The sequence below is a fragment of the Macaca thibetana genome, chromosome 1 (genome assembly GCF_024542745.1).
Source record: "Macaca thibetana thibetana isolate TM-01 chromosome 1, ASM2454274v1, whole genome shotgun sequence".
In the NCBI taxonomy this organism is placed as follows: Eukaryota; Metazoa; Chordata; class Mammalia; order Primates; family Cercopithecidae; genus Macaca; species Macaca thibetana.
Genome location: NC_065578.1, coordinates 19,648,731 through 19,672,295, shown reverse-complemented (window position 1 = coordinate 19,672,295; position 23,565 = coordinate 19,648,731). Strand labels below are relative to the sequence as shown.

Below are 23,565 nucleotides of genomic sequence, written 5' to 3'. Positions count from 1 at the left end.
CAATCAAATTACGTTCCTCTTCTGCTGTAACTTTCAGTGGATATGTCTATAGGAAAAAGACTCAAGTCCTTCTGCACTGGCAACCCGGGCTTGCTTTCTGCTTCTGCAATGTGCCACAGGACCTCCACACAGCCCAGACCGGCATCCTCCACCTCCTCCCTTCCCTTCACCTTGTTAACCACGCAGCCATCATATTTCAGCTCCAGTCAACCTCAAGATGCCTGCCCTATGCCCTGGGCTGAGTGAGGTTCCTTTTTTATATGTTCCATGGGCTGGGTGCAGTGGTTCGTGCCTGTAATCCCAGCACTTTGGGAGGCCGAGGTGAGAGGATTGTTTGAGCCCAGAAATTGGAGACCAACCTGGGTAACAAAACTTAGCCACTCGGGAGGCTGAGGTAGGAGGATCGCTTGGGACCGTGAGGTTGAGGCAGCAGCGAGCTATGATTGCACTCCAGCCTGGGTGATAGGGCAAGACCCTGTCTCAAAAAAAATACGTTGCATGGAACTGATTATTCAGTTTTTAATTACATTTTCATTTAAGGGATTTTGTTTGTGGGATTTTGTTGCCTGTGTCTGTCTCTCCAGCTAGATCATGGGCCAGGAGGGTTGTCTCCCCAGTATCTGTCACGGTGCCTGACACGGAGCTGACACTCAGTGTTGCAGTGCAAGGAAGAGCCCAGAGGTGTGACAGAGGTGCTCTTCTGGCTGGGGAACTTGCGCTGAGCCAGGAGGGATAGGCCAGGCAGCCTTCCATCCAAAAGATTTGGTTTTGTTTTTGTTTTGTTTTGTTTTTGAGATGGAACTTTGCTCTTTTTGCCCAGGCTGGAGTGCAATGGTGCAATCTCAACTCACTGCAACTGCAACCTCTGCCCCCCGTGTTCAAGTGATTCTCCCGCCTTAGCTTCCTGAGTAGCTGGGATTACAGGTGCCCACCACCAGAGATGGGGGTTTCACCATGTTAGCCAGGCTGGTCTCGAACTCCTGATGTCAGCGCTGGGATTACAGACGTGAGCCACCGCGCCCGGCCCAAAAGACTTGGCTTCTAAAGTGTTTGTTTTACAATCTCGGGTCTTAGAAATAACAAGGGTGGCATGAGAGGAAGCTGTCCAGGGGCTGTGGGTTGTGGGCAGCCTTCCCCTGAGCCAGTACGGGGACGTGGATAAGGGGCAACAGGTCCTTGCCGCTGTTCTCAGTTAGGTCCCTGGCCCGTGCCTAAGGCCTGGGATCTATCTAGGCCGGGAGTCCTAGTCTTAACCGCAGCCTCGGCAAGCTGCGCAACGTCTCTGAACTGGGGCTGTGCGGATTCGAGAAGACAGCAGATGCGAAAGGAGCCCAGCCAGGACTGGTGCTTCCCGCAAGTGGCCGCGCGTGGCTGCCCGGGGATTACTCGGGCGAAGCTGGCGGGCCAGGCCAGGCGTTCCCGGGGCCCCTCCTGTGACGCCACGGGCGTTGCCCAGCAACCGCGAACGCCGAGGCGGTGAGCGTGCCGGCGGGCGGCTGGGGAGGCTCCGGGCTGAGGTCCTGCGGCGGCGCCTGCAGCGCGGATCCCCCACGTCCCCGCTCGGGCCGGGCCTCAGAAACGGGCGAGCCCGGGCGCGGGAGGAGGCGGCGGCCCCGGCTCGGGTCTTGCGACTCCCCGCTCCCCTCGGGGCGCCCCCCAAGGGGTCCCCGCCCCCCGCCGCGGCCCCGCCCCTGCCGCAAGGCCCCGCCCCCCGTGGCTGGCGCTGGCCCCGCCCCTTGGCCCGGGCTGCTGGGGGTCCCCGGCGGGGCGGGGGTCGGCTCCGGTCCCGGTGGTCCCGGGCGCGGCGCTATGGCTTCCGAAGCGGTGAAGGTTGTCGTGCGCTGCCGCCCCATGAACCAGCGGGAGCGGGAGCTGCGCTGCCAGCCGGTGGTGACTGTGGACTGCGCGCGCGGCCAGTGCTGCATCCAGAACCCGGGCGCCGCGGACGAGCCGCCCAAGCAGTTCACCTTCGACGGCGCCTACCACGTGGACCACGTCACCGAGCAGATCTACAACGAGATCGCCTACCCGCTGGTGGAGGTGAGGGCGCGGGACAGGCCGCCCTCCAGGCCGCAGGGCATGGGGCCGCCCCGAGGGTACCCAGGGGGCGGCACTGCCCCCCAGCCAGGCGGAAAGGCCCTCGAGGGGCGCAGGCAGACGGGAACAGGTAGGTCCGGAGGCTTTTGTCCAGGCGGGACACAACCAGAGCCTGCCTCTAGTGTCGCCTCCAGGTCTGCACTGTCCCCAGCGCCTCCGCCTCCCGGGTTCAAGAGATTCTCATGCCTCAGCCTCCCAAGTAGCTGGGATTACAGGTGCTTGCCACCACGCCCGTCTAATTTTTGTGTTTTTAGTAGAGATGAGGTTTCACCATGTTGGCCAGGCTGTTCTCGAACTCCTGACCTCAAGTGATCCTCCCGCCAAGTGCTGGGATCACAGGCATGAGTCACTGGATCTGGCAAAATGGTTACTTTTCATCTTCCCTCACTGGCAAGTCGGGGCACACCCAGCCCTGTTTTGGTTACAGCATGGGTCTTTGCAGTGGAACCGGGCATAGATGCCATGTGGGCCCTTGGGGCCTCAGAGCAGTTCTCTGAGATGATCTGCCCACACAGGATCCACCCCAAGCCCACACTAAGGTCTAGAATTTGCAAACTCATGAGCTCTGCAAGGACAGGAACTGTGTCTACCTGGTTCACCACTTTGTCCCTAGGCTAAGCATAGTCCCTGTCGAATGAATAGAAACAGCGATGAAGGAAGAATGACTTTGGGAAGGGCACCGGGTTTGCCTCCTCTCTTCCTTCTAGGCCTCATCTTCCACCCTTCCCCCAGTACCTCCTGCTCTTCACACCTCACCTGTGTGGCTTTACTCAAGCTGTCCCCTCAGCCTGGAATGCCTTCCTCTTCCTGTCACCTGCCCAATTCTCCCTGTCTTTGCCGCCTGGAAAGCTGTGCTTTGTTCTTCCTGCACTATCCTGTTTTCACTTCTTTGTACTCCCCATCCCTGCTGGCTGCCTGGACTCTTGTCGCTGTGCTCCCGCCCCATAGCCCGCCACGAGAATCACCTGTACGTGTCCAGCTCCCTCCATTGCAAGCGGACATTGGGCAATCACTTGTGTATGGCGGTGCTTCCTGTGCCAATGCATGAAAGAATCCCCATATGCACGCTGCAGGAGCCTCGCAGGTGCTATTCTTACTCTTTAAGATGTTGATCCTTTTTTTTGTTTTTTTTGTTTTTTTTTTGTTTTTGAGATGGATTCTCACTCTGTCACCCAGGCTGGAGTGCAGTGGCGCGATCTCGGCTCACTGCAAGCTCCGCCTCCCGGGTTTACGCCATTCTCCTGCCTCAGCCTCCCGAGTAGCTGGGACTACAGGCACCCGCCACCACGCCCGGCTAATTTTTTGTATTTTTTTAGTAGAGATGGGGTTTCACCGTGTTAGCTAGGATGGTCTCTTTCTCCTGACCTGGTGATCCGTCCGCCTCGGCCTCCCAAAGTGTTGGAATTACAGGCGTGAGCCACCGCGCCCGGCCGATCTTTTTTTGTTTGTTTGTTTGGATGGAGTGTCACTCTGTCCCCCGGGCTGGAGTGCAGTGGCACGATCTCAGCTCACTGCAATCTCCCTGGTTCAATAAATTATCCTGCCTCAGCCTCCTGAGTAGCTGGGACTGCAGGAGCTCACCACCACACCCAGCTAATTTTTCATATTTTTAGTAGAGACAGGGTTTCACCGTGTTGCCCAGGCTGGTCTCGAACTCCTGACCTCAGGTAATCTGCCAGCCTCAGCCTTCCAAAGTGCTAGGATTACAAGCGTGAGCCACCCCACCTGGCCTAAGGTGTTATTCTTATCATCTTATCAATGTGCCTCAGTAAGGCCAGCCCAAGGGCACACAGTAAAGGTGGAGATGGATGTGAGCCCGCAGCGCAGGCTCTTCCCCACCAACACACTGGGACAGCTTCCACCCCACCAGACAGTCAGCTCCTTGAGGACAGAGCCGGGCCTTGTTTATCTCCACACTCCAGTGCCATTGTTGGGTGGGGGGACCAGGAAGGGCCCTGAGTCTGTGAGTTAGGGAGCCCTGTCCCGAGCCCTGCTGTGCCTGGTCCGCTGATCACGGGGTCCTGGCTTCCTCCCACTCAGGGCGTCACTGAGGGCTACAATGGCACCATCTTTGCCTACGGCCAGACAGGCAGCGGGAAGTCCTTCACCATGCAGGGCCTGCCGGATCCACCCTCCCAGAGAGGCATCATCCCCAGGGCCTTCGAGCACGTGTTCGAGAGCGTCCAGGTACGGGCTTCGTGGAGGGAAGGGGCAGCGCCAGAGCTGCAGCTGGGCCCCAGAGCACTTCTGACAGGTGGCAGGGACACGGGAAGTGTTCGGAGTCCGGCCTGACCCCGTGCAGGTGAGCAGGGAAGGCTCCAGGTTCTGAAAAGGTGGTGGGAAAAAAACGTAAAACAGAGAAAATTCTGTCCGTGCTTTTCTCGCGTCATTTTTGGCTTCTAACCCTTAGTGGAGCGTTTCCTGTGGATCTGCTGACCCTGTGCACTGGGCCAGGAAGTGGTTGTAACAATCACAGCTTCCCTCTTATTGAGCAATTGTTATGGACCAAGTCGTATGTGAAGCCCTTGGCATCCTTATCTCACTGAATCTCCAGCCTGACCCAGGAGGTAGCTGATAGCCCCATTTTTGAGATAGGGAGGTTGAGACTCTGAGCCTTTATGGGCCAGGTTGAGACTGGACTCTGAATTCATCCCAGCATCCAGGCTGCAGGTGAGAATTACCTGGCGACCATTTGTGGCAGTGCATGGGGAATGGCGGATGGGGACGACCCTGGTCAGCTGCAGAACCCACTGTGCCGATCCCAGGACTCATCATGGTAGCCAGAGCAATATGTAGGGCCTCGGAGAGCTGCCAGGGACCAGCCCAGAGCCAGTGCTTGGCCCAGGCCTTCCCTGTGGCCTCATATTTTTGTTGGATTGTTGTTGTTTTTTGAGACAGAGTCTTGCTCTGTCACTCAGGCTGGAGTATAATGGCATGATCTTGGCTCACTGTAACCTCTGCCTCCCAGATTCAAGCAATTCTCCTGCCTTAGCCTCCCGAGTAGCTGAGATTACAGGCGCCCATCACCACATCCAGCTTATTTTTGTACTTTTAGTAGAGATGGGGTTTCGCCATGTTGGCCAGGTTGGGTCTTGAACTCCGGACCTCAAGTGATTCGCCAGCCTTGGCCTCCCAAAGTGTTGGGATTACAGGCGTGAGCCACCACGCCCAGCCAGGGTTTTTGTTTTTGTTTTTGAGATGGAGTCTTGCTCTTTTGCTCAGGCTGGAGTGCAATGGAACAATCTTGGCTCACTGCAGCCTCTGCCTCCCTGGTTCAAGCAATTCTCCTGCCTCAGCCTCCTAAGTAGCTGGGATTACAGGCGTCTGCTACCACACCTGGCTAATTTTTGTATTTTTAATAGAGATGAGGTTTCGTCATGTTGGTCAGGCTGGTCTTGAACTCCTGACCTCAGGTGATCCACCCACGTAGGCCTCCGAAAGCACTGGGATTACAGGCGTGAGCAGCGCCCGGCCCTGTTTTTTTGTTTGTTTGTTTGTGGTTTTTTTTACCCTGAATAACGGGGAGGCCTCTGTTTCCTTTCCCATGAGGACTGTAGACAGAGCATTAGACAGCAATATGAAGATGATACAACTCAAAGAGGCCTGGGCACCCACCAAGCTGGAGACGAGGAGAGAGCTTGCCAGGAGGGCTGACAGGGCGGGTTGGGTTGGAGACTCCTCTTGCCCCCACGTTCCTTCTCCTCCCATGATGTCCTGGTGGCAGAGGGCCCAGGGCCCAGGGCCAAGCCTGGCAGCAGGTGGACTTGGAGCTCTGATGTCTGGGTTCTTTCTGTGTACTCCCTGCAGTGTGCAGAGAACACCAAGTTCCTGGTCCGGGCCTCCTACCTGGAGATCTACAATGAAGATGTGCGGGACCTCCTGGGGACTGACACCAAGCAGAAGCTGGAGGTGGGCACAGACCCAGTGTGGGCAGGTGGGGCTGGTAGGGGGGAGGTTGGCATTGGTGCTGCTCCCTCAGAAATATGGGAAAGTGTCCTGAGGGTGCCGGCACTGGGACACTGAAGTCGGGACTTTTTTTTTTTTTTAAATAAAAAAATTTTTTTAGGCAGGGCGTGGTATCTCTTGCCCATAATCCTAACACTTTGGGAGGCCGAGGTGGGCGGATCATTTGAGGTCAGGAGTTCGAGACCAGCCTGGACAACATGGTGAAAACCCATCTCTACTAAAAATACAAAAACTAGCCGGGCGTGGTGGTGCATGTCCGTAGTTCCAGCTACTGGGGAGGCTGAGGCAGGAGAATCACTTGAACCCAGGAGGTAGGGGTTGCAGTGAGCTGAGATTGTGCCACTGCACTCCAGCCTGGGCAACGCAGCGAGACCATTTTGAGACAGAGTCTCGCTGCGTTGCCCAGGCTGGCCTCGAACTCCTGGCCTTGAGCCTTCTACCTCAGCGCCCCCAGTAGCTGGGACTGCAGGCATGTATCACCACATGCACCCAGCCACTTGGTGTTTTTTATGCGGGAGCCTCCAGCCTCCCACCTAGAGTTTTTCTACCGCGTTCTCTCTCCTAGTGCAGCTTAATCAGAGCTCAGCCCCCAGACAGGGAATCAAAGACAGGAGGCAACACAGGGTGTTGTTTCCACTTGTCAGTCCCAGAAGGCCAGCCTGTGGGGTTAGGGCACTCTGGCCCCCTGCAAACCTTCTGCTAACCTGCACTGGAGCAGCAGGGAACCCTCCTCCCCCTCCTCACTACCCTGGACCCTAGAAAGGCCTCAGTTAGCCGGGCTTAGAGGGGCCAAAGGCTGGCAGCTACGCACACTTGTTGCAGCTGAGCCATGGGCCTCAGGCCTATTGAACCAGCTGCCTTGGGGGCTGCAGTGACAGATGCGCTCTCTGAAACACACTCCGGGGGCCACCAGGCTTTAGACACACTCCCTCGAGGAGGATGTGCAGATGGCTCTCATGTAAACCTCCTGGCAGTCCAGGAGGAGGCACCGTTCTAATCCCTTATAACAACAGATGAAGAAACTGAGGCTCCATGTGCCTAAGTAAGACCAGCCCAAGGACGCACCGTCGATAAAGAGTGGCGATGGGATTTGAATCCAGGAACTCCACAGCACACACTGTTAACCCGTGTTTAACAGAGGCCCAATCGTGGTTATAATCAGAGGTTATTACATCACTTAAGGCCAGCAAGAGGTTTGGGGAAGCAGAGTTCTGTGCCCTCCCCCTAGCCACTGTAAACTACCATCCCAGAACCCAGCCCTGTACTGCCTGATCTGGTGAGGTCTGAGGGGGCCTCTCCAGCGGGTTCTCCCTACCCATGTCCCGGCAAAGTATCAAGGGCTCCCCTCCCCGTGGCAACGATGGACACGTTCCTGCCATGCTCCCCTCTCTCATCCTTGCCGCATCCCAGCTGGTTGCCATGGTGACCCGGCTCTGGCCTCCGCAGCAGAGATGAGCAGTTACCAAGGAGCCTGGTGCGCAGCTGGGGGCTGTCACTCAGCGCCTCCCCAGGCGTCGGGGGTGGAGTGAGGTTGGGAGTGCGGTGGGGGGAGGACCCCTGAGGCCATCATAAGTTTGGGAGCAGGGAGCCTTCCTGGGCTGGAAAATCTCATGGCAGGAGACCTCTTGGGTGAGGGGTTGTCTCCTCGGGTTGCTCAGGCCCGAGATGGCGACTCATCCTTTTTGTAACTGACCCCTGCTGAGTACCCACAGAACTTTTTTTTAGATCTGTTCTCTTCCTAATCCTCATAATAATCTTGTAGAAATAGGAGTTATCATCCCCATTTTACGGAAGAGAAAATTGAGACCTAGAGAGGCAAATTAACCTCCCCAACCAGCAAGTCACAGAACGGGGTGCCCTCTGGCCACACGCAGCTCCATCCTCTGAGCTCCCTCCTCACAGCTGCCACCTGGGCCAAGACCTGCCTTCTGTCATCTCAAGCTTCAGCCACTGCAGGATGCTCTGGCCTGTGTCTGTGCCCTATCCCTGGAGCCTTCCATCGGCTGTGACCCCACTAACAGCTGTGACCTTCACCTTCTCCTTTCTGGGTGTCAGTTACTCATCTATTCCATGAAGCCCAGTCCCTTGGTGGGGCTTGGCTGTTTTTTCACGCTTCAGCAGATAGGACCACCCCTGACCCCCACCCACGCCCCTCCCACAGCTGGGGCCTGAGCCCACCTGGGACCCCCCTAAAGCTGCTGGGAGCAAAGCCGCTGAGCCTCCTGTGGCTCTGACCCGCAGGACCACTTGCCAGACTAATGCCTTTTGTCCTCATTCATTCTGCTCTTGTGCCGGAGTGGTTTTTTTTCCTCTCACACTTGGAAAACACTGCATTTCACAGCTCTGGGTCTGCAACAAAATGACTTTGCTGCCTGGAAAACCAGCAGGGAGCCAGCAGATAAATTAACTTACTGCTGCCATCGCCCTGAGGGCTGGGGGCCTCCGGGCTGTGAGCCTGTGGGGTTCTGGGCAGCCAGTGGCCTCACCTGTGATCTGAGGGTTTGGGGATATTCCTGCTGTTCTAGAGCCACGGCGGAGGGGATATGGAGCCCTAGCAACAGGGCGAAAGGAGACAGCACTCGGGGCTCATGGGTGGCGACAGACACAGCCCCTGGGATCTGAAGCTCCCTGACGGAAAACCGCTTTTGCAATCGTAGCACTAACAACAACAGCACAGACAGTGGCTGGCATCTATGGGGCACTTAGGTGCTGGCACCATGCTAAGCACTGTATGTGCCTTATTTTACGGATTCCTCCCCATATCCCTGTGAGATAGCTGTCTCATGCCCATTTCACAGATGTGGAAACTGAGGCTTAGGTTATCACTGGCTGAAGGTCCCCCAGCAAGTAGGAGGCAGGGGTAGGTCTGAGGCTGGCTGAGCCTGGAACGCACCCCTCCCTGTGACAGGCGTGTGAGGTGCCAGCCTGCACTGCAGGAGGGCGAGGGCGGTCCGCATGGGGCCCTTCTCTCTGGTTCCTTGACCATCCCTGGTCCTAACCTTTGGAGGCTGGAGGTTCCACCCCTGACCCGTTTCTCCTCCCTCAGCTGAAGGAGCACCCAGAGAAGGGCGTGTACGTGAAGGGGCTGTCCATGCACACGGTGCACAGCGTGGCCCAGTGTGAGCACATCATGGAGACCGGCTGGAAGAACCGCTCAGTCGGCTACACGCTGATGAACAAGGATTCCTCACGCTCCCACTCCATCTTCACTATCAGCATCGAGATGTCTGCTGTGGGTATGCGAGCTGCTGCGGGCGGGGGTGGCGGGGGGACAGATGACCCAGCCACACTTCCACTCCCACTAGCCAAGGCGTGCCACCTCTCGGGGTCGCAAGAGCCCCTGGAAAGTGGGAAGAGATGCTCTAACAGCCTGGAGGGAAACCCAAGAAGATCCTTGGGATGCTGGGACCGTGTTCCCAGGATAAACAGCAGCAACGACAGTAACGCTGGGAGCCAACATTGAGCACTTACTGTGTGCCAGACAATTTTTATTTATTTTCTTGTTTTTTGAGACAAGGTCTTACTCTGTCACCCAGGCTGGAGTGCAGTGGTGATCTCGGCTCACTGCAACCTCTGCCTCCCAGGCTCGGGTGATCCTCCCACCTCAGCCTCCTGAGCAGCTGGAACTACAGGTAAACCACCACGCCTGGCTAATTTTTTGTAGAGATAGGGTCTTGCTATGTTGCCCAGGTTGGTCTTGAACTCCTGAGCTCAAGCAATCCTCCCGCCTTGGCCTCCCAACGTGCTAGGATTACAGGTGTGAGCCACTGCGCCCAGCCAATATGCCAGGTAATGTGTGTGTATTGTGTCACTTACTCCTACAGCACTCCCATGAGGTGGATACTGAATCATCCCCATTTTACAGATGAAGAAATCGAGGTCACACAACTAGGAACTAGCGTCAGAGCCCAGCTTCTATCCCGGGGTCTTCCTCTGGAGTGTGTGTCACTCCAACCCTGTGGATTCTCCTCTCTCTAACATTCTCTACTCCTCAGTCATCTCATTATTGTTTTTTTCTGGAAGAGCTGCTGAGAAAGCGAAGAGGAAGGAAAGAAACCCATGTTTATTTGGGGGCCCCATTGGTCATCTACAGTGCCAAACTCTTTATACCTTTCATTCCATTTAGAGACAGGCACTAGAATCCTCATTTTATAGATGAGGAAACAGAGGCTCTGAGAAGGAAAGTGATTTGCTTGTTCAAGGTCTTACTGCCGCTAACTGGTGGAGCTGGGATTTGAACCCGGGTCTCCCTGATGTCTGGGTTTTCCCGTGAATACTGCAGCTGCCTCCAAGTTGTGGTCCATCATGACTAGAACTCCAAAGAGCAATGGGGCAGGAGGTGGCCTCAGCCCAACTGGGAACATAATTCTGGAGAGATCCCTGACCCAGGGATCAGGGTCAGGAATTAGCTGGGTGTGATGGTGCATGCCTATAGTCCCAGCTACTTGGGAGGCTGAGGTGAGAGGACTGGTTGAGCCTGGGAGACCGAGGTTGCAGTGATCTGAGATCACACCACTGCACTACCCAGGGTCAAGGCCTGGGTAGATGGAGCCTCCCAGACATATTGCCCAGCCGGTGTGGTGACCTGGCCTTGGGCCAAGCCCCAGTGCTTGCTTGGGTATGAGGCCATGAGTCCCAGTGTCCTGGGGGTGCTGATATGGGGAAGGCTGGGACCAGCGTGGTCACAGCCTCGATGCTGCAGCTTGGGGAGGCACAGAGACCAGGGCAACTGAGAACAGATCAGGAGGGAGGAGGGGGGAGCGGGTTTGGGGGGCACCTTTTGGTCTTTGCAGGAAGGTTTGAAGGATGAGGCAGGCTGGTTGCACATTCACCTTATAAAATAATGTGAGCTCAGTGATGATGGTAAGAAAGTAGGGAATGGTAGGGAACAGTTACTCATAGTTCTGACACCTAAACACCACTAACATTTAAGCATTATATTAATATATAATAATTATTTATATTTATAATATAATTCTTTATATTGTTTATATATAAATATACAATATATATACACACACATATATACACATTGGTTTTTTTTTTTTTTTTTTTTTTTTTTGAGACAGCTCTGTTGCCCAGGCTGGAGTGCAGTGGTGTAATCTCAGATCACTGCAACTTTGGTCTCCCAGGCTCAACAAATCCTCCCACCTTAGCCTCCCAAGTAGCTTGGAACTACAGGCATGCACCAGCACACCCAGCTAATTTTTATGTTTTGTAGCAACAGGATCTCGCCATGTTGCCCAGGCTGGTCTCGAGCTCCTGGACTCAAGCAATCCACCTCAGCCTCCCAAACTGCTGGGATTACAGGCATGAGCCACTGCGCCCAGCCCGTATTTTCTTTTGATCCTTTTTTTCCTATGAATGTTTTAAACACAACTGAAATCTTATGCCATGGTTTCCCCTGGTTTCATCTCCCTTGCCATCACTAAGCATTTCTGCATGTTACTGTCACCGTGTCTTCATGACCATGTGTGGTGGCCTGGCTCATGCCCTTTTCCAACTGGTCCTTGATCAGTGGTTTCCAGTTTCCCAGTGCTGGAAGTCATGCCATGATGGACATCTGTGTGCACAAAGCTTTTTCTCCTCTGAGAGTCATTTCCTCAGACTCGGTTCCCTGGAAGGGAGTTCCTGGAGCAAAGATAACACACGTGGTTAAGGCTCCTGTTCCGTTCTGCAAAGAGCTTCCCAAAGGGGCAGCACCAGGTTCCTTCCTGTCCTTTTTTTAGAGACAGGGTCTCACTCTGCCACGCAGGCTGGAGTGCAGTGGTGCAATCATAGCTCACTGTAGCCTTGAACTTCTGGGCTCAAGCATTTCTCCCATCTCAGCCTCCTGAGTAGCTGGGACTACAGGCACACAACACTACATACCCAGCTGTTTTTGGTGTGGTTTTTTTTGTTTTCTTTTCTTTTCTTTTCTTTTTTTCTGAGACAGGGTTTTATTTTGTTGCCCAGGCTAGAATGCAGTGGCATGATCACAGCTCACTGCAACCTTAACCTCCTAGGCTCACGTGATCATCCTACCTCAGCCTCTGAAATAGCTGAGACCACAGGCATGTACCACCACACGTGGCTAATTTTTTTTTTTTTTTTTTTTTTGAGACAGAGTCTCACTCTGTTGCCCAGGCTGGAGTGCAATGGTGCAATCTTGGCTCACTGCAAACTCCGCCTCCCAGGTTCACGCCATTCTCCTGCATCAGCCTCCCGAGTAGCGGGGACTACAGGCGCCCGCCACCATGCCTGGCTAATTTTTTGTATTTTTAGTGAAGACGGGTTTCACTGTGTTAGCCAGGATGGTCTCGATCTTCTGACCTCATGATCCACCCGCCTCGGCCTCCCAAAGTGCTGGGATTACAGGCGTGAGCCACCACGCCCCGCCCCAGCTAATTTTTTTTTTTTTTTTGGTAAAGAAGGGGTTTCACCATGTTGCCCAGGCTGGTCTCGAACTCCTGGGATCAAGCAATCCACCCATCTCCCAAAATTCTGGGATTACAGGTGTGAGCTGCTGCCCCTGGCCTGTTGTTGTTGTTTTTGAGACAGAGTCTTGCTCTGTCGCCCAGGCTGAAGTGCAGTGTCACAATCTCAGCTCACTGCAACCTTCACCTCCCAGGTTCAAGCAATTCTTGTGCCTCAGCCTCCCGAGTAGCTGGGATTACAGGCATGTGCCACCATGCCTGGCTAATTTTTGTATTTTTAGTAGATACAAGGTTTCACCATGTTGGCCAGGTTGGTCTTGAACTCCTGACCTCAGGTGATCCACCTGCCTTGGCCTCCCAAAGTGCTGAGATTACAGGCGTGAGCCACTACACCCAGCCTGTTGTTGTTTTTTAATAGCCTAAAGAACTGGCTGGCTACGAATGCGCTGTTTACTTCTCCAGACCACCAACCTGTCAACTAAAGAAAAATCAACAAGGCTGGGCACAGTGGCTCATGCCTGTAATCCCAGCACTTTGGGAGGCCAAGGCAGGAGGATCACTTGAGGCCAGGAGTTTGAGACCAGCCTGGGCAACATAGGGACACCCAATCGCTAGAAAGAAAGAAATTAGCCAGGTGATGTACGCCTTCAGTCCCAGGTACTCGGGAGACTGAAGCAGGAGGATTGCTTGAGCCTGGGAGTTCGAGGCTGTATTGAGCTAGGATTGCACCACTGCACTCCAGTCTGGGCAACAGAGTGAGATCCTGTCCCAAAGGCAAAAAAAAAAAAAAAAAAAAAAAAAGGCCGGGCGCAGTGGCTCAAGCCTGTAATCCCAGCGCTTTGGGAGGCCGAGACGGGCGGATCACGAGGTCAGGAGATCGAGACCATCCTGGCGAACACAGTGAAACCCCGTCTCTACTAAAAACTACAAAAAAAACTAGCCAGGCGAGGTGGCAGGCGCCTGTAGTCCCAGCTACTCGGGAGGCTGAGGCAGGAGAATGGGGTAAACCCGGGAGGCGGAGCTTGCAGTGAGCTGAGATCCGGCCACTGCACTCCAGCCTGGGCGACAGAGCAAGACTCCGTCTCAAAAAAAAAAAAAAAAAGAGACATCCTACTGAGGATAATAGACTGGGGCCTACAGCCCAGAGCGGCTCTGTCAGTATTTCAGGTCACAGTTTATATACAGGTGGTGAAGGCAGCACCTGCAGAATCGCATCTGACTTGCTCAGAATCACATCAAGGTTTGGGTGCAAGAGCACATCCGGTGATAGATTCCAGAGGCTTCCTCACAAACCCCGGCAGATATTATCTCATGTGTAGGAAGAGGCATGGCCTAGGGTCTGTCTTTAAGTGAGGTGGTGATTCAGCCAGAGACATGGGGAACTATAGACTCCATTCTGTTTTGTCTTCAAAGCACATCTGCGGAGCTCTGCACAGCTCTGCACGTTGGCACAGAGGCAGCGGCTTTGCGAGCTGATTATGCTGGCAAGTGGAAAAGAGCAAACGTGGCTTCTAACATCTGCCACTTTGTCTCACAAACCCTAATGGGGTCTCATTTTGTTGATGTGGGGAATTGAGAATCTGGGAGATAGGTGGCTCTGCTACTGCCACACAGCAAGGAGACGACAGGACTGGGTTGGGAACCGGGTCCGGGAGTCTCCAAAGCAGATGTTTTCTGTGTTGAATGACATAACTCCCTGGCGATCCAGCCACACCCCTGCCCTTCTCCACCTTTGACCTTGCAGGAAGCCTTCGGGAGCTGCTGTGGCAGCCAGAGGCCCTGTTGCACTCAGAATGGTCTCTAACTCCAGCCCCTGCTCCTGGAGACAGCCTGCCCTGGGTTCTGATGGTGGCTATAGTGTTTAGCAGCTGTGTGACCTTGGGCAAGTTCCATGCCCTCTCTGAGCCTCAGTCTACCCATCTGTAAGATGAGCCTAATCATAGCACCTGCTTCCTGGGGCTCCTGTGTAGCTGAGGGGAAACCCTCGGTGGGCAGGCATTGAGCACCCAGTGCCTGGCACTGATTGCCCTCGATACATAGGGCTCACCCGAGGCCCTCGCCCCTCTGCCTGGTCTGTCTGCAGATGAGCGGGGCAAGGACCACCTCCGGGCGGGCAAGCTGAACCTGGTGGACCTGGCGGGCAGCGAGCGGCAGTCCAAGACCGGGGCCACGGGCGAGCGGCTCAAGGAGGCCACCAAGATCAACCTGTCGCTGTCGGCGCTGGGCAACGTCATCTCGGCACTGGTGGACGGGCGCTGTAAGCACATCCCCTACCGTGACTCGAAGCTGACGCGGCTGCTGCAGGACTCACTGGGCGGCAACACCAAGACGCTGATGGTGGCCTGCCTGTCGCCTGCGGACAACAACTACGATGAGACACTCAGCACACTGCGCTACGCCAACCGGGCCAAGAACATCAGGAACAAGCCGCGCATCAATGAGGACCCCAAGGATGCGCTGCTTCGCGAGTACCAGGAGGAGATCAAGAAGCTCAAGGCCATCCTGACACAGCAGATGAGCCCCAGCAGCCTGTCAGGTGGGACCACGTTGGGGTAGTGGCGGGAGGGCCAGGTCCCCAGGAGAAAACTTCCTCCCCTCTGTTTTCTCGCCTCCAACTTCCCATCTAAAAGACAGTGGGAGCGGCATCCTCCCGCCTCTCAGCCCCATGTGAGCGCTGGGCCCTGGTTGGAGACGGCCCAGATGGTATCTGCTTGTCAGTGCCCTGGGAGGAGGGCAGTCTCTCTGGCCTGTCCCATCTGATGCAGGCTGTCGCCCACTCCCCACCTCTGATCTGCTCATCCATTATCCCCACCCCACCCCCACCCCCCCGTCTGCTGCTGTCCGTGGCATTGTCGCAATACGTGTTCGCTGCTCAACGGCTGGCAACTCGCTCCCCACAGCCGCATCTGCTCTTCACGGGCACCTCGTCATAGCAGCTTGTGCGCCACGGCATTTGCCTGTCACCTGGCAGGTGGAAATCCACACCTGGAGCATTGGCCTGAAGGGGCTTTGGAACTGAAGGAGTCTTAAGATTTTTTTTATCTCAGAAGCTCTTAGGGAAGAGAACACAAAAAAGCTTGTGTCTATCTGTCCATTCATCCCCCTCCCACCCACCTTCCTCTCCATCTGTTCATTCTACACACACCCATTCACCTACCCACTCATCCACCCATCTGCCCATCCTCCCATTTACCCATTCATCCACCCACCTTTTTGTCCACCTACCCACCTTCCTACTCACCCCATTATTTATCCATCTGCACAGTCACCCATCCACCCATCCACTCACCCACCTATACATCTATCCATCCATCCATCCATCCATTGATCCTTCCATCCTTCCATCTACCCATCCCTCCCTCCATTCCATCAATCCATTTCTTCCTTCCATCCATCCATCTACACAGCCACCCACCCACCCTTCCATTCATCCATCAATGCATTCACTGACCCTTCCTTCCTTTCTTCCATCCATTCATCTGTCATCCATCCATGCATCCATTCATCCATTGATCCTTCCTTCCATCCATTTGTCCATGCATCCATCCATTCATCAATCTTCCTTTCATCCACTCATCTATTCATCCAGAGATCCTTTCTTCCTTCCATCCTTCCATCTCCCATCCATCTATCCATCCATCCATCCATCTATCCATCTCCAGCCTTCCTTCTGTGTACCCACCTATCCATCTTCCATTCATTTTATCTACCCATCCATTCACCCATTCTAATCACCCACCCCATCCACCCTATCATCCATATATCCACCCATTCATTCACTCCATCCTATCATCCATTCTTTTATCTATTTTTCCACTCACCTGCCCATCCATCCATTCAAGATTCCCTGAGCTGCTCCTCTGTGTGTGGACCCGTGCTGGGTACTGGATACACAGAGATGAATCAGAGGCAGGCTGTGCCTTGTGGGGCACTTAATCTCCTGAGGAAGAAGGACACTCCAGCAGGCCATCACATGCAATGAGATACACTCTAGGGCAGACAGCTGTACAGGGCAGAAAGGAGTGCGTGGTCAGCCAGGTCTATCTGTGGTGGGATAATGTCGGTGAGGGAAGGCTTCCCGGAGGATGCAGTAATTGAGCAAAGTCTTGGAAGAGGAGAAATTTCCCTGTTAGGATAAGAGTGTCCAGTGTGTGCAGAGATGCGCAAAACTCTAAGGTGCGTTTGGGGAACTACAAAGCCCTCTGCCGGCTGCCTTGGGTGATGGGAGGTGGTCAGGCAGGACTGGGGTGGAGAGGGCCTTGAACACCATTGCAAGGCATTCCACCTCAGCCATCTGCCTTCCTCCTCTTTCCCTACTCCTCACCCCAACCCTACTCACCCGCAAGATTGGTAAGGGGGAAGACAAGAATGGTGAGGGTACCAGGAGGGAGTGGGGGAGGCTGGGCCTGCGGCCCCCGCACCCAGCAGCTGACACCTGTGCAGCCTTCCATTGGTGACAGAGGCAGCCCCCAGGGTAGAGGCTGTTAGCACCCCCTCTCCCTGGATGAGGAGCAAGGAGCCCAGCCAGCAGAGTGACTGGGGTGGTGCTGGGTGGATAGCTGAGAGCTGAGCAGTTATCACCCGCTCACCTCCCAGCTCCGCAGACAAGCAACTCAGCCACTGAGAACCTCAGTCTCTTCATCTGTAAAAGGGACATCATAATGATACCCGCTTTGTGTGTGCTGTGAGGCAACTGGGAAAATTACCTGAGATCATGCATGTGTGGGCTCAGCACGAGGCCTGGCACAGTGGGCTCCAGAGACAATGTGTGCTGCCTTCACTTTGGAGCTGGGCCTTGAGACCAGGGGCGCCTGACCCAAAGCTCCCTGTGTTTTCCCCGCCCAGGACTCACTTTAGACATTTCCCCCTTAGCCCTGGTTCTCCCTCTAGCATATCCCTCATTTTCCCTTACAACAAAACTTGAAACATCCATCTACTTTTACCGGTTCCAGTTTCTCTCCCTCCGCTCTCTCTTGCCCCTACCCAGACAGGCCCTGTCCTGGCCCACTGATGCTGTCCTTGTCATCTATGGCCTCCTGTTGTGGAGCGCAGTGACTGTCCTGGGGCAGGCCTCACCTTGCCACCTCAGCACCAGTTGGCTCAGCAGACCCCCTCCCTTCATGAGACCTTTGCTTCCTACATGCCTCTGCCCTCGGTCCCCTCCTGCCTCCCCACCCACCTCTCCTCAGTTCCCAGGGGCGAGTCCTTCCTGCTCCCTGGCCTCCTAACCCTGGGCTGTCCTGGGCTGGACCTCTGCTGTCCTCTCTCTGCACTCGCTGCTAAGGTGGCTTCGCCTGGGTCCCTGGTGTTATCACCACCTCTGCGCTCCCGACTTCCCCACATGCAACCCACAGCCTGGCCATGCAATTTGTGGTCGTGTCTCTCTTTTTTTTTTTTTTGAGACGGAGTCTTGCTCTGTTGCCCAGGCTGTAGTGCAGTGGCGCGATCTCGGCTCACTGCAACCTCTGCCTCCTTGGTTCAGGTGATTCTCCTGCCTCAGCCTCCCAAGTAGCTGGTACTACAGGCACACGCCACCATGCCCAGCTAATTTTTTGTATTTTTAATAGAGATGGGGTTTCACTGTGTTAGCCAGGATGGTCTTGATCAGGACCTCGTGATTCGCCCACCTCGGCCTCCCAAAGTGCTGAGATTACAGGCGCGAGCCACCTTGCCTGGCCTCGTGTCTTAATTTATAAACGTGACTGGGTGACAGCACAGAGAGGTCAGTGCCACTGAAAGGGAAGTTCACTGTGACTCACAGTGCTCCTGGAAACCTGGGGTCGGGCACACCCACAGGCCACGGGGAAGCACCAGCATTGGTCTGGAGGGAGAAGGGAGTGGGGCCCGGGCCACAGCCTTTACTGGGCTTCCTGTGGGAAAAGCATGGCAGGGCCTGGAAGGCAGGTTGGGACCAGCTGATATGAATAATTCTGGTAGGTTTTTGGGTCGAGGGGCTGTTCCTTATTGTCTATGCCTGGCCCTGGGTCTGTTCAGGGCAGGGGGAATCTTGGCCTGGTGTGAGAGTTATATACAGCAGGTGGCTTGGGGTGTGGACTCGGGCTCGGCTGGTTTATATACCAAAGATGGACTCACTGACTCGTGGTTTACGGTTTCTAGGAATTATCTAGCCCTGAAGGGCAGTCTAATCCTGCCCAGCAAGTCCTTCAAGATAACAGAACATCATGCAATGTAGAAAACAAGTAAAACATACTATCCATGTCCTCTGAATTCCGGACTTGAATCTGCAGCTGTGTAATAAGCATTTCAAACCCAACATGTCCCACTGTCAACTCGATGGGCCCCCAAATCTGCTAGGCGTGCTTCCCCCCCCACAGCTGATGGCGGCAACTCAGGTGTTCAAACCAGGCATCTTGGGGTCACCCCTGGCTTCTCACTTTCTCTCAAATCCACATCCAGTTGGTCAGCAGCTCCTGCCACCTCCACCTTCAAAACTGGCCACAGCCTGGCCGGGTGCAGTGGCTCATGCCTATAATCCTAGTACTTTGGGAGGCTGAGGTGGGCAGATCACTGGAGGTCAGGAGTTTGAGACCAGCCTGGCCAACATGGTGAAGCCTCGTCTCTACTAAAACAGAAAATATTAGCCGGACGTGGTGGCGTGCACCTGTAGTCCCAGCTACTCAGGAGTCTGAGGCAGGAGTATCACTTGAACCTGGGAGAGGGAGGTTGCAGTGAGCCAAAATTATACCACTGCATCTAGCCTAGGCGACAGAGCAAAGACCCCGTCTCAAAAAAAAGAAAAAGAAAAAGAAAAAGAAAACACTGGCTACAGCCTGTTCACTGCTGCCCTCCAGCCTGAGTTTCTGCACCGCCCCCCACGGGTCTCCTAGCGCCTGCTCTGGTTCCCCTCAGTGCACTGTCCGCGCAGCAGCCAGGGAGAGCCTGTTCAAATGCAAGGCCTGTGACTGCCCTGTGCACACCTGCCCCGTTCAGTCCAGAGTCACAGCCAAAGCCCTCACCCGGCCCTCCACAGCTCTCACAATCTGGCATTATCCCTCTTGGACTTCTCTGCCTGTCCTGCCCATCACTCCCTCCCCTCCAGCCACACTGGCCTCCTGGCTGGGCCAGGAACAGTGCAGGCTCACAACTGCCTCAGGACCCTCGCACTCACCACTCCCGCCCTCTAGCAAGCTCCTCCTGTGCCTGCCTCTCCTCGCTGCTTCCTTCATGCCTTGACTAAAAGACCTTCAATAAATAAGCTGTTTATTTATTTATTTATTTATTTATTTTTGTAGACAGAGTCTCGCTCTTTCGCACAGGCTGGAGTGCAATAGCGCCATCTCAGCTCACTGCAACCTCCGCCCTCCCGGTTCAAGCAATTCTCCTGTCTCAGCCTCCTGAGTAGCTGGGATTACAGGCTCCCGCCACCGCGCCCGGCTAATTTTTTGTATTTTTGGTAGAGACGGGGTTTTACTATGTTGGCTGGGCTTGTCTTGAACTCCTGACCTCAAGTGATCCGCCGCCTCAGCCTCCCAAAGTGCTGGGGTTACAGACGTGAGACACTGTGCCCGGCCTAACACACTATTTAAATGGCAACTTGGGCCAGGCAAGGCAGCTCACACTTTAATCCCAGAAATTTGGGAGGCCGAGACGAGAAGATTGCTTGATCCCAGGAGTTTGAGACCAGTCTGGACAGCATGGTGAGACCCCATCTTTACAAAAAAATAAAATAAGATTAGCTGGGCATGGTGGTGTGTGCCTGTAGTCCCATCTACTCGGGAGGCTTAGGTGGGAGGATCATTTGAGCCCAGGAATTTGAGGCTTCAGTGAGTTATAATCCCACCACTGCACTCTGGCTTGGGTGGCAGAGCAAGACCCTGTCTCAATAAATATATAAGTAAATAAATTGCAACCCTTCTAACTGCTTCTAACTCCCAAGCACCCTCCCTACTTGCTTTTTCTTCTCAGTACACATCACCTTGTAACGTGTTACCCATTTTGCTTATTAATTTTGATGGGAGGTAGTCAGGCAGGGCTCGAGTGGAGAGGGCCTTGAACACCACCACGAGGCATTTCACCTTGTCCATCTGCCTTTTGCCTCTTTTTCCCAGTGGAAAACTCAGCGTGGGTGTGGAGTTTTGTCTTTGTTCAGTGCCGCATCCTCAGCGTCTAGAACATCGAGGTGCTCCATAAATATTTGTTGGGTGACTAACAGCCTTTTACATGGAGATGTGTTTGAAATAAGCTCAATACTTTAAAGTCTTTTTGAATGACCATGAGGTCGTCTTTTTACAGATTTCCGTGTAATTCCTGCACACCATCTGCCCCTTGTCCTGGCTGCTAATTTCTGTTTCTCCTCCAGCCTTGCTGTCCAGGCAGGTGCCCCCAGACCCTGTGCAGCTGGAGGAGAAGCTGTTGCCCCCACCTGTGATCCAGCATGACATGGAGGCCGAGAAGCAGCTGATCCGGGAGGTGAGATCCAAGTGGGTGGGAACATGGAGAAGGGGCAGGCAGGTGTGGCCCAGCAAGAAGGGCAGAGCTGCCGCTGGGTCCAATGCGGTATCACCGTACCTTCACCTTGGGGTTGGTCCTGAGAAAGTTGAGGCTCAAAGAGATGCCAGGACTTGCCCAACGTCACACAGCAAAGAGTCTGAGCCAGGATTTGAACTTGAGTTCTTGACTCCAGACTGCAGTCAGTACTGCCTCAGGGCCTGCATGGTGAGAATAGAGGGGTGCAGGGGCGTCTCCAGGGGCGTGTTCTCCCCCTCAGTTTTGAAGGAAGGGGTAGCTGTGCATTGATGGAAGCAGAAAAGGCATGCCTGGCTGTGGAAATGGCCTGTGCAGAGGCGAGGCAGTCAGGGTGCGGAGGAGTCTGTCCCGCAGCAGCCGTGAACAAGCCAGGGTCTTAGAGCCAGGCAGCCCGTCTGACCAGCAGGTATGTGGTGTTAGCCTCCTGGAAAAAGCTGTCACCTGGGGCGCCTGGGTCCTCTCATGTGAGTGCCTCCCAACATCCCTGGGAAGCAGCGGGTGAGATGATGCCCCTGATTTCCGAAGGCAGAGCTGATCCCCAGAGCAGGACTTCCACAGCCAGGCGTGGTGGGGCCTCCCCACTCCTGCCTTTGGCTCCATCCCTGACTCCAGGCTCTGTTGGTTTCCAGAGAATCCCGCCTAAATGCTGCATCCTGAGACCTGAGTGTGCGGTGGAGTTTGACATGTGGCAGTCCCTTTATTCATTTATTTATTTACTTATTTATTTTTGAGACAGCATCTTGTTGTCACCCAGGCTGGAGTGCAGTGGTGCGATCTCAACTCACGCAGCTGCAAACTCCCTGGCTCAGGTGCTCCTCCCACCTCAGCTTCCCAAGTAGCCTGGACCACAGGTGCATGTCATTACGCTTGGCTAATTTTTAAATTTTTTTTGTAGAGATGGGGTCTCTATGTTTCCTAGGCTGGTCTTGAACTCCTGGGCTCAAGCGATCTTCCCACCTCAGCCTCCCGAAGTGTTGGGTGTACAGGCATGAGCCACTGCGCCGGGCCTGATGGTCCCTTTAGATCCCTGGCTTTTCCTGATTTGGAACCCGATGCCACGCAGGACGAGCTATCCAGGGGCTGGGCCTGGATGTGTCCGCTGCTGGACCCCTGCCACTCAACTACGACCTCCCATTCGGGTCCGCCCTCAGGCCTCGGAAGCCCCTGTTGGGCTGTGGGGACCTGGGGCCCAGCCTCTGGGGCAGATAGGAGGACTTTGGGGGTCTCAGTCCTGTGGGCCAGAGGCCTGGGAGAAATCCAGGCCTTGGGTGCTGTACGTGACGGGCGGGGCCTGTGCTGTTTGGGGAGAGGCTCGATGGTGCCCCCAGCGGACGCCGTCCTCCCCTGCTGGCTCTGGGAGCTCTGCGGCGGGCACTGCCTTTCTCCCTCCACTGCCGTTTCCAGCCCGGGTGTCAGGTCCCTTCCTGTAGCCGTGGGGAGGCTCCCAGGGAGGCTTTAGCAAGGAGGGGCCCTGGGGGATGGCTGAGCTCAGATAAGCCCACAGAAACCAGAGAAGCCAGCCTGCTGGAGTTCGGAGTGGGCATGGAGTCGCACAGGGGGGCTCGGAGGCTGGGAGTCACACATGGAGTCGCAGCCCGGGGGGCTTTGGTCACAGATGGAGGGGGTGGGGCGGGCTGTGCAGGACGGGGACGGAGGCTTCCTTCCCGGGAAGCCCGATGGGGCCGGCGGCCCCGCTCTCCGGTAAGTAGGGCACTGCCTCCCCCTGGTGGTCACCAGGGAGAAGCGACGCCGTTCCTGGCAGGCCCCCGGAGAGCCACGGATGGGGGTGCCTTCTGCCCTGGGGATGGGGTCGCCTGTCTCCTCCTCGTGGGGCGTCCCAGTGGACACTGCGTCAGAGTGCTGCTGCCTGACGCCACCGCCACCAGGATTCCAAGAAACCGTGAGGTTTCTTCTGTGAGCCATGCTTGGAGGAAGCGTTGAAGATGTGTGTGCCCCCCGCACCTCTGCTATCCCTGCTTCCTTCCTCCCTCCCATTTGTTCTTTTCCTCAACTCTCATATTTATTGAGCTCCTGCTATGCTCCTGGGACCATGTTTCGCTTTCTATTCCAGAACCATTCAGGAAAAGGGAGGAGGCCCCTCTGTGTAGGGAAGGGCACGGGCCGGGAGCCGGGTTTCGGTCCCCAGTCTGAACCAGGGGTTTGGACCGGAAGATTCCTGGGGTCCGTCCAGCTTTCACTTTCTGCAGGTCCATCCTTATAGGCTCTGTGACCTTGGGCAGGTTGTTGGAGCTCTCTGAGCCTCTGTCTCATCTGCAGAACAGGCATCATAGCGCCTTTCCTGCTGCTGCTTAGGGATGTAAGAGGATGAAATGAAGGGCCGTCTTCTCCTTGGCGGGCTGTGTATCATGTACCAAGCAAGAGTTGGGGGTCAGCTCCGCCATTCAGACCTTAACAGGCATATTGTGAGCGCTTGCTGAGTGCTGGACACTCTAGCCAGAGGGAGATGTGGGGCCAAGGAAGGGTTTTTCATGCTTTAAATGTGGGAAGTAAGAGAGCATGTCTTGTAGACTGTCGGGAATTATCCAGCACAGAGGGAGAAGTCGAGGTACAGGAAGGAGGGGGCGGATCGCAAGCACAA

At 55.1% G+C, this 23,565-nt stretch overlaps 1 protein-coding gene across 3 annotated transcripts in view; it reads left to right on the top strand.

Annotated features, from left to right (window-relative positions):
* The first annotated feature begins 1,505 nt into the window (after positions 1–1,505).
* The window catches only part of KIF17 (kinesin family member 17), a 53,748-nt gene continuing 31,688 nt past the window's right edge, over positions 1,506–23,565 (top strand). The window contains exons 1-6 of one of the 3 annotated variants that reach the window (XM_050790380.1): positions 1,506–2,040; positions 4,138–4,284; positions 5,905–6,006; positions 9,110–9,299; positions 14,563–15,015; positions 20,800–20,909. In XM_050790380.1, coding sequence (XP_050646337.1) covers positions 1,810–2,040; positions 4,138–4,284; positions 5,905–6,006; positions 9,110–9,299; positions 14,563–15,015; positions 20,800–20,909 — 1,233 coding nt within the window. In that variant the 5' untranslated portion in view covers positions 1,506–1,809. The remainder of the gene's footprint in view (positions 2,041–4,137; positions 4,285–5,904; positions 6,007–9,109; positions 9,300–14,562; positions 15,016–20,799; positions 20,910–23,565) is intronic. The other 2 variants (XM_050790390.1, XM_050790396.1) reach the window with 2 other exon arrangements.